The 10,839-nt window shown below is 48.3% G+C and overlaps 1 protein-coding gene across 1 annotated transcript in view; it reads left to right on the top strand.

Moving 5' to 3' along the window:
• The first annotated feature begins 3,148 nt into the window (after positions 1-3,148).
• LOC104285727 (leucine-rich repeat and fibronectin type III domain-containing protein 1-like protein) overlaps positions 3,149-10,839 on the top strand; it is a 12,866-nt gene continuing 5,175 nt past the window's right edge. The window contains exon 1 of the mRNA XM_009884213.1: positions 3,149-4,530. Coding sequence (XP_009882515.1) covers positions 3,155-4,530 — 1,376 coding nt within the window. The 5' untranslated portion in view covers positions 3,149-3,154. The remainder of the gene's footprint in view (positions 4,531-10,839) is intronic.

The following is a 10,839-nucleotide window of genomic DNA, read 5'->3' as shown; positions in this document are numbered from 1 at the left end:
TCCAGGGATGGGGCAGCCACAGCTTCTCGGGGCAACCTGCCCCAGGGGATCACCACCCTCACAGCCAAGAATTTCTTCCAAATATCTCATCTCAATCTCTCCTCTTTCAGTGTCAAACCATTCCCCCTCACCCCATGGCTCCCCTCCCCGACCCAGAGTCCCTCCCCACCTCTCCTGGAGCCCCTTTAGGCACTGGAAGGGGCTCTGAGCTCTCCCCTTTTTGGCCTTCTCTTCTCCAGGCTGAACCCCCCCAACTCTCCCAGCCTGTCCTCCCAGCAGAGGGGCTCCAGCCCTCCCAGCATCTCCGGGGCCTCCTCGGGCCCCGCTCCAACAGCTCCGTGTCCTTCTGAGGACCAGAGCTGGACGCAGCACTCCAAATACCATAAAAACTGTTGAGGAAAAATGGTCAGGAAGCAAGGCATTGCCAAGTGGATGTTTATTAGAAACAGCGTAACTACAAAGTGAACTCGCTCTGTGCAAACCCCATCTCCCCCATAAACTCCTTGTAGATATGAGAAGGTTCCTCCTACGGGGTCCACCAAAGCCTTCTCTTCTCCAGGCTGATCAAGCCCTGTCCTCTCAGCCTCTCCTACTGCCTGTGCTCTAACTATTGAGAGTTTTTGGAGAGGGTTTGGTTGGCAGGTTTGTCTCTTTTTCATTTATTTTTTCACAAAATATTTGCAGACACTCAGAATTGTATACAACTAAAGATTAACCTCTAATAAGTGAACGTGGAACATTGGTTAAAAGGTTTAGACTGAGTTTCGTGCTCTCCGAATTGAAGTAGTAATAACGCATAAGTGATGGGTTGATTTTAATAACTTTTTGTTCCACTTTTGTGGAGCTTTAAATTTGATCTAACCAAACTAATTTCCAGACTCCACCACTGTGATACTGCAATTCTGCATCTCTAAGGACCTCTTGCCCTGTACAGGAGCTCACAGAATTCACAGAATTCACAGAATTGTTAGGGTTGGAAGGGACCTCTGGAGATCATCTAGTCCAACCCTCCTGCCAGAGCAGGGTCACCTACAGCACGTTACACAGGACAGCGTCCAGGCGGGTTTTGAATGTCTCCAGAGTGGGAGACTCCACCACCTCTCTGGGCAGCCTGTTCCAGTGCTCCACTACCCTCAAAGTAAAGAAGTTCCTTCTCATGTTAAGATGGAACTTCCTATGTTCAAGTTTATGCCCATTACCCCTCGTCCTATCACTGGGCACCACTGAAAAAAGACTACTCCCATCCCCCTGGCATCCTCCCATTAAGTATTTGTATGTATTAATAAGATCCCCCCTCAATCTTCTTTTCTCTAGACTAAAGAGACCCAAGTCCCTCAGCCTTTCCTCATAAGAAAGGTGCTCCAGTCCCCTAATCATCTTTGTTGCCCTTTGCTGGACCCTCTCAAGCAGTTCCCTGTCTTTCTTGAACTGGGGAGCCCAGAACTGGACACAGTACTCCAGATGCGGCCTCACCAGGGCAGAGTAGAGGGGGAGGATGACCTCCCTCGACCTGCTGGCCACACTCTTCTTGATGCACCCCAGGATGCCATTCGCCTTCTTGGCCGCCAGGGCACATTGCTGGCTCATGGTCATCCTGTTGTCCACCAGGACTCCCAGGAAAATGAGAGCTTTTCCCAGGAAAATGGGAGCTCATGGAAATCATCAAGGTAAAATAAAGCAAACCAACAAAAGTCCAAATAAAACCCGCCCAAACCTACCGTAAGAATCCGCTGGCTTATCGCAAATTGTGCCCTTCGGTAGTCTCTTTTACAGGCTGCTGACTCAGCAGATTATGCCGTTGTCCCCGACTTTGTGCTAAAGCGAGGACCGTGCCTTAACGTTGCATTTCCTGGTCTCAAAGGCGGTGGTTTATTGTTTTTACACTGTGTTTCCTCAGTAGATGAAGGCATTGTCACACGAAACTATAATCAGCCGCGATCTCTCGCATGTCAGAGCTCGCGCGTGAAATAAAACGCCGTGTGCTCCTCCCCCAGAAAGACCACTGCCCTTCTTTTGGAGGAGGATTTGCCAGCCGGCCTTTGGAATTGTGTTGTACCGGGACACCCGCACAAAACACGTAGTTGGAGCCTTTTCCGTTGCAGATTGGGAGTTTCAGCCTTCGTGGCTGCTTGTGTCACCACGCTCGACGCTTAGCAATTTCCCAGCCAGCTGGTGGTAAAGTAGAAATGAAAAACCCACCCTTGGTGTGGCAGGCAAGCACTTCAAATACAATGGGGAATAACCCGGCACACGCAAGATTTCACAGAGATAATTTCGTTGACCAAACCCACCTGCGATTATGAAATTTATTTTTCTAAAGCTGCTACATGTGCAGCAGAGGAAAAAAAAATAAATATATATCTATATATACACCTGCTTCTCTGATTGAACACAGCCTTGCTTTTCAGAAACGCCTTCAAAGTGTCTCTCCTTATTTGCTGTAGCAGTTTTAGACCCCTGCCACCTCCTGGGACAAAAAAAAAAAACACACAAATTTGTCCTTAAAACATGCATTTCTGCAAAGAGCTCGCTGCTTGATATAGGTAAGACTGAGGAGGGGCATAGATGAGCTAAAAAAAAGCTGTTGGGCATCTTTAACGGCAAAAAAAACACGTGAGGGGAGCAGAATCACAAAGTCATGAAGTGATACACAGGTTGAAATGAAGTCGTAGCCCAAGCAAAACAGTCAGCTCTGCATAAAGTTATGTAGATGGTACTTTTAACCCAAAATAATCTTGTATTTGCTTCCCCCCCCCCATTCCTCTCACTGAGTATGGGTTTCACATCTTGCTTTGTTCCACCCGTTAAAGTACGGCCGTCAATGCCGGTGGTTGTGAAGAGCTGCTGGTAGGTAGACAACCCTGATACGGCATCCCTGACAGCAACCGTGACGGACCGTTGCCTCGCGGTCAACCTCGAGCGTTGCTGTCAGGAGGAGAGCGGAGCCAGAACTCGACGCTCTCAGCTCTAAAAACACCCGAGTTCATATTAGCAGTTAATCTCATTATTGCCTCAGACGGTGTTTCCAGTTTGCACAGGTCAACTTATAACGAGAACTTCAAGGTAAACCTGTTTCCAGTGCCCGATTAAAATATATTTACATGGATTTCTTCTTTGTTTTCCTCCCCCTTTTAGGTCTGTTATTTTTCTTACGATGGAAAGGCTGGTTGTCTATCTACTGGTTATTAGCACAGCGGTGAAGGCCATGATGTGTCCCAAAAGATGCATGTGTCAAAACCTGTCTCCATCCTTCACAATTCTCTGTACGAAGACGGGGCTCCTCTTTGTGCCCCCCAGCATTGACAGGAGAACAGCAGAACTAAGGTTAATGGATAACTTTATCACCACGCTTAGGAGAAAAGATTTTGCGAACATGACTAATCTAATTCATTTGACGCTGTCGAGGAATACAATAAGTCAAATCATGCCTTATGCATTTTTTGATCTTAAAGGCCTCCACGCCTTACACTTGGATAGTAACAGACTGACTTACATCAACGAAGATCATTTCAAAGGTTTAATTAACCTTCGGCATTTGATACTTAGTAACAATCAATTAAACTATATCTCTCCTGGGTCGTTGGATGACTTTATTGAAACAATAGAAGACCTGGATCTGTCCTACAACAATCTTGTTAACGTTCCTTGGGAAACCATTGCCAAACTTTCTAACGTCAATACGGTCAGTTTGGATCATAATCTCATTGAGTTTGTGCCAGAGGGCATCTTCTCAAACCTTCACAAACTCGCCCGCCTAGACATGACCTCCAACAAGTTGAAAAAGATCCCTCCTGATCCTTTGTTTTCCAGAATACCCGTCTATGCCAAGTCCAAAGGATCTCCGCTGTCCTCCCTGGTGCTTAGCTTTGGGGGGAATCCTCTGCACTGCAACTGCGAGCTCGTGTGGCTGCGACGTCTCACCAGAGAAGACGATCTAGAAACCTGCGCCTCTCCACCAGAACTGATGGGCAAATACTTTTGGTCTATCAAAGAGGAGGAATTTGTCTGTGAACCTCCGATGATAACGCACCGAACCCCAAAACTCACAGCAACCGAAGGCCAAAGCGTCTCTTTGAAGTGTAAAGCCGTCGGCGACCCAGATCCCTACGTTCGCTGGATCTCGCCCGATGGGAAGCTGGTCTCTAACACATCTAGGACGGTTTCTTATGAGAACGGTACTCTGGATATTTTGGTTACCGCTTTGACCGACAAGGGCACGTTTACCTGCATAGCATCCAATGCTGCGGGAGAGTCGACGGCTCCAGTGGAACTCCTCGTTACCCCGTACCCCAACCTTGCGAACAGCACCAACTGCGATAAAGACGCTGAGCCTGGCCCCTCGGATATCCTCATATCTGCCAAGTCGAGCTTTCCGAACGAAACGAAGGCTCAGCAGGAGAAGGCGGTCGTGGTCGCTGAGCTGACGTCCTCCTCTGCTCTCATCCAGTGGCCTTCTCAGCACCACCTCCCCGGGATCCGAATGTACCAGATTCAGTACAACAGCTCTGCCGACGACATCCTCGTGTACAGGTAACCCTGCTCGCGTACCTCGGTGAAAGTAGGCGGTGGAAGCAAGAAAAAGGGATAGCGTAGTTTGACGTGTTCCGTGTAACGAGAGCTATCTTGCAAGCGGTAACGATAAATGAGGATGAGGAGACAATGGCTGCCTTAGACTTTGCTCATTAAACGCCCGTTGTTGAGGAGTTACGCTATTAAAACTAATAATACATCTGCCTCTGCGCCGCCTCTTGAGGATCTCTAAACTCTTTACAGAGATAATTAAGTTTCATAGTCCAGTTTAATGGACCAAACGAAGCTGAGGAGCATTTTCTTAGTTGTTAACATTTAAGGAAATAGAGATGGAGGTTTTAGTTACATTTTATGCTGATTAGGTGTAGTTATTTTACTTAAAAATATGGGGGAGAGAGAAAAAAAATCGCGATGCCCAAAGTTGCGAGATGCCCAAAGCAACTTTCTGCCTATACGGGTATGGCCTTATCACGTTATACCAAACCTTCAGCCCACATTAGTCGCTGCACGCTGCCTTTTCTCCACTTTCGGGGCGTCACGGGGACAGACCTCTCCTGGTACGAACCGGAGGCTGCACCAGAAAGTTTGAGGTTCTGCATTTTGTGTGGATGTCACGTTTGTCCCCTTGGAGTTTATTTGTTAAAATTCACTTGGGAATAACTGTTTGATATTAAGTCTCCGTGGGCGGCATGCAGATCAGGTTTCTAGCTGCTCCCCCGTGCAGGGCTGGTTGGGTTTCCGATCATCTGCCTTTCTGTTTATTGGCTTTTCTTTGTGATTAACTGAGGGTGGAAGGGATAAGGGAGGGGCAGAATGACTTTAAAGTGGGAGCTAGCGTTTGATTCGGATTTAATATAGAATCATAGGGTCGTCTAGGTTGGAAGGCAGCTTGAAGATCATCGAGTCCAACCATCAACCCATCGCTGCCAAAACCACCACTAAACCATGTCCGTCAGCACCACGTCTGCCCATCTTTTAAATATCTCCAGGGATGGCAACTCCACCACTTCCATGGGCAGCCTCTTCCAGTGCTTGGAAACCTTTTCGGTGAATAAATTTTTCCTAATATCCTTCTTAAACCTCCCCTGGTGGAACTTGAGGCCGTTTCCTTGTGTCCAGTATTTCATAGTTGCGCACTTGGTCAGGATGGTGACTTCTCTAAACCTGAGCGATAATGATTTTTCTGATGTAAGGCCACTGGTTGCACTAAAGTTTGGAGCGGAGTAAATGAGAGGAGAATGACATCTAACAGCTTCAGAAATATCCCCTAAAGTTTGGGTTCAAATACACTGCTTTAGCAAACAGTTCCCTAAGGAAAGGAATGTAGGAGAGTTGTTCTGCTGGGATTCCTATTTCAAATGGCAAGCAAATTCTTGTAAAAAATAAAAAAAAATAAAAAATGGAGCCGTGTATGAAAATTGTGTGAAGACTTTAACCGTCACTTGGGCTTTTCAGAAGTCTCCTGTTAAAATGCCCATTGCCAGAGCCTCTTTGAGGAAGGATGCCATCCATCCTCCCGTTGTCATGGCTACGCGCTAGAAAGGAAGCAGGAGGACTGGGCGAGGGTGAGCAAGGGTCTCCGAAGAAGGGGTGGGAGGATGCCTCGTTGGTATCTGACAGGGATGGCGAGGAGCTGGCAGGAAGATGAAGCCTCATTTAATTGTCAGCTGTGAGAACATTTGTGACACCGCCGGTTGAAAGAACTGCAAAGTTGCAGAAGGAAGGGAAACGTGGAGCGGAGACGTCTCGCCGCCCGTGGCTGGGGTTTCTAAAGGGGTTTTATTCCATTCCAAAGCTAAGGGAGCAAAGTGAGAAGCGGGTAGAGCCAGTGGGTGCGTGGCGGGCACGGCCAGTAGCGTAAGAAAGTCGTTTAATGGGATTTTTCATCCTTTGCCATAACAGCCGAGCTGGCGGCCCTCTGACGACGGCAGCAATTCGTTCGCCGTGAGTTGTAAACTTTTCCAAGGTCTTCAAAACCAAGAGAGCGGCTCACGCGGTAGCTTGTTAATATGTGGCGTCGAATACACCGCTGCTGCCGCCGAATGGCCTCGTGCCTAAGGAAGAAATGGGGGAGAACACTGTGTTTCCATGCCCCTTTCTCAGCCTGGATTCCTGCTAACTGAGAGGTTGGCAGCAAACCCCCGTAAAATTCTTGATGCTCCAAATCACAGCACAGCGATTCCAAATAACACCGTGTAATAGACTGCAGTATAATGGGCCTCTCAAAGGCGAAAATTTGTGTGTTCTCGTTGGGTTCCCACAGAGAGTAATCATCAAATGCAGATCCTTAAAGGAAGTTTTGCGCTAAGTGAGAGGGATGGTAATTGGGCAGCAATTTGGCGTTTGCAGTCATCTGAACCACTGCTCCTTCACGTTCTAAACGCTGGAGTGTTTTAAGTTGACCGCGTTAAGGCGCGATGGAGAAACAGGAGTCCCCAAATTTGTTTGCTGACCCTTTTGCATGGTCAAGACGCCCCTCAGACTCTGCGGTTTTGGGTAAGGTACGTAAACATCCGTGTCACGGAGCCAGCCCGGTGACATACGAAGATGTAAACGGAGCTGTGGCAGCAGCAGCGCTTCAGTCCTGCCAAAGGAGTTTTACAGAAGGCGAAAATCTTCCTTCTACCTACAGGTAATTTATTTCTGGCAGGTGATAGCTTGTTGCCTGGGGAAAAAAAAAAAAAAAAAAAAAAAGGGAAAAAAAGTCTTAAGCAGCGCAGGATGCACGAGAAACCCACCGCTTGCCGTCACGTTGAGCGGTACCGCGGGAAGAGCAGTTGCTATGGCAACTCTGCTTTATCTTGAGAATTTAACTTGCTCCCCTGACTCCTTTATTTTTCCTCACCTCTCCATTTCCTTCTGCCTCCGGGTAAGTGTTTGCGGATAAGTGCGCGTTCATCGGTGTCCGCGCAACCTGTGGAGGTAAAGTGAGGGAGATGCTATTCTCCCGAATTTTCCCTTTGGACCGCAGTCAGATTACGCGTCCACATATGTGAGAATAACATACGCGCCCCGCGCACGGTTACGCCGCCTGTGTGCGCTCGCCCGTAAGCGCACCGTAATCTCTCCCTGTCGTTCACAGTTTGGGAGAGTGACAACACGTAACCACAGAGCCATTTTCCCAGCGGTGAACGCGGAAAGGAAAATAGGAGTTGCGCTTCTGGCTCCGCTGTCCCATCCGACTGACCCGTTGTCACGGGTGAGTCGCTTAACTCCTCTCCTTCCGCGAAATAGAAACTCTCTCGCCGACCTACGTCCTGGCACAGGGGTGAAGAACGGTGAGCAAAACTGAAGGCAAACTTCAGCTACGGCGCAAGAAAATTGCACTTTTTCGAGCAGCAGCAATCCCAAATCAGTAAATCAAGGCGCAGGTAGCAATTTGCGGAAAGCATCAATATTGAAAGTAAGAGCCTCGTTTGTTTCAGAAGAAAGGTCGGAAACTGTTGTTGTACAGCGGCGTGTGGAGTGAATCGAGCACCGCAACAGCCACTTTCTGCAGCTTTTCCTTCTCTCTGAGGTAGAAATGGATCTGTATTCTTTACGCAACTCGCAGTCTTGATGCTGATTACAGCTCCTGTGCAATTGGGACTCCACGATGCTATAATTTTAGTTTAACTGTCATTACTCAAGTGTCCTGCCCGGGTTTCTGTTGCCAGTCTTGGGGAAGAGGTATCAGCAGAGCTGACCTTTCCATACTAAAATACTAGGGACGAATATTACACATTTAAAAAACAACAACGACAGAAAAGTGATTCTGTATTTCTGAGCTAGGCTGGGCAAACTTAAATTTGTACCACAGTTGACATAAGCAGCGGATTACTAATGCTTCGCAACGATCTGACTGATGTCCTCGTCAATTAGGAGCTGGATCTCCTGACATCAAAGGCAATAGTCTCCTAAGCATTGAGTTTAATCTTTCATAGCTAGTGATCATCTAACTTTAATTAGCTGCAACTACATGCTATAAATTAGAAGATGAGTATTTAATAGTGATGCTCCTCTATAGATAATTGAGAGAGTCTACATTGCATAAAACTGCTGATAATATGCCCTTGTTTTCTCTGTTGAGAGGAAAACTTAGGAATTGAGCGGCAGCCTGCTTTTAATACGGAGTACAAAGTACCGTTGTTTAAAGGGCAGAGCTGTCACTCTTGGGGAAAAGGTGATATATTGCCAGATCGATATAGCAATGATGACATCTGTTGCGTGAAAAGCAGTTGGACTCAGCCACGCTACGTCTGCTCAACAATTCTTAAATTAGTTCAGCGCAGCGCAACGGAAAGCCTCGGGACCATGCTAGATCTCAAGCGGTGAAGTTTGAAAGAGGTTTCGTAGCTCCTCGTGGGTCCTTCCTGGGTGTCCTCGACACGCCGGACACTGCACGTCCACCCTATGGATGGACTTCCGTTGGCAGGTGGGGGCGACGTGCCTCTCAACCGGTGGAGTCGGCGTGTGGGCATGCAGTACCTGTCGTGATTTTGGAGTACGTCGGGATTGCCGTGGTCGTCCAGCAGGTCTGCAGGGGAGCGGTGGCTCTTTGTTGGGAGGAAAGCTTGGACAAATGGTCATGTTTGAGTTTTTTCACCCAGCCAGCAGCCATTCCTCAAAAAGGAGAACATACCAATGGAAGTCCAGAAATACAGGAGCCACCTGACATCTGTAAATATAGGGGATCGCATGACTTGTCACTCTTTGGCTTTAATTTTGGTAGTTTTTTTTCATTATCTTGCAGCAGGGCAGTTGTCATGGCAGTTTCTAGGCATCTTCAGGGAGTTTCTCCTTGGAAACCTCTTCTTCAGGTTTCCCTTTGTGGGGAAAAGCCTTATGTTCTCATCACTGACTTTGTGCTGAGTTAACCGGGATTGCCCTTACAAAGCCGCATTCCTCAAACCCCAGAGGTCACTTCCCCATTGTCATTCCCCTCCTTCCCACACCCCCATGATCTTCGTTAGATACGCTGCCCAGGGTAACCTCTTAATTTGGCACCGATTGCTGCTGCAGCTTCATCTTGGTTTAGAAAAATAACACCTTGCAGGTGCAAGTGATGGATGGTAGTTGTAGCGTGATAGAGAGATGACTCAAATATGAAGTATCAATGTTTTGTTTCCCAAATGTTTAAGATGCTGTGCTGGTTTTGGAGGAGGAAAACACATAATCATAGAATGTTTTAGGTTGGAAAGGACCTTAAAGATCGTGTAGTTTCAGCCCCCTGCCCTGGGCAGGGACACCTCCCACCAGCCCAGGTTGCTCCAAGCCCCGTCCAACCTGGCCTTGAACACCTCCAGGGATGGGGCAGCCACAGCTTCTCGGGGCAACCTGCGCCAGTGCCCCACCACCCTCAGAGATTAAAATTTCTTCCTAATATCTCATCTCAATCTCTCCTCTTTCAGTGTCAAACCATTCTCCCTCGTCCCACGGCTCCCCTCCCTGACCCAGAGTCCCTCCCCACCTCTCCTGGAGCCCCTTCAGGCACTGGAAGGGGCTCTGAGGTCTCCCCTTTTTTCGCCTTCTCTTCTCCAGCCTGAACCCCCCCCAGCTCTCCCAGCCTGTCCTCCCAGCAGAGGGGCTCCAGCCCTCCCAGCATCTCCGGGGCCTCCTCTGGCCCCGCTCCAACAGCTCCGTGTCCTTCTGCTGGTGGGACCCCCCGAGTTGGAGGCAGCACTGCGGGGGGGTCTCCCCAGAGCGCAGCAGAGGGGCACAATCCCCCCCTCGCCCTGCTGGCCACGCTGCTGGGGATGCAGCCCGGGATGCCGGGGGCTCTCTGGGCTGCGATTGCACATTGCTGGTTCATGCTGAGCTTCTCATCCACCAACACCCTCCTTTCCTTTCATAGTGTCGGTGCAGAGGTATGGGGTTGGTTTTTTTTAAATACTATGAATAAGAATTGCTGTCATCACTTCTATCGAAAATTTTGGTGTGATTTGTGTGAAAGCTTTATATATAAGAAACTTGCCATCAATGGTTCCTAACTGTATCTTCTGGTGCATGGTCATTCCGTTTCCAGAGTGTGGCATCAACCATGTGAAAATAATTCTTTTGAAAAACGCAGCCTGGGTTCGGTAACGCTCTAGGATTTTACGCTGTCTTAGAATGGTCTTTGTTGTTGTTCTTTTTCCCTCCACAGATGTCATAGATCGTATTTGGGTCTCAGTGGGTGTTTGTGTGAAGAAAACAGACTCTGTACCGGTTGGTTTTTAATCCCTTTAATCAGCCGAGTAAAGTGAGCGCTCAGGAGTTTGGCGACAGAATTGGTGCAAAAAGACCTCCTGTCACTGGGGTCCCTCCAGCACCTCAAATTCCCCATCCCTC

This window comes from Charadrius vociferus, unplaced genomic scaffold, assembly GCF_000708025.1.
Source record: "Charadrius vociferus isolate BGI_N301 unplaced genomic scaffold, ASM70802v2 scaffold265, whole genome shotgun sequence".
NCBI classification, from domain to species: Eukaryota; Metazoa; Chordata; class Aves; order Charadriiformes; family Charadriidae; genus Charadrius; species Charadrius vociferus.
This window is presented reverse-complemented; position numbering and strand designations above follow the sequence as displayed.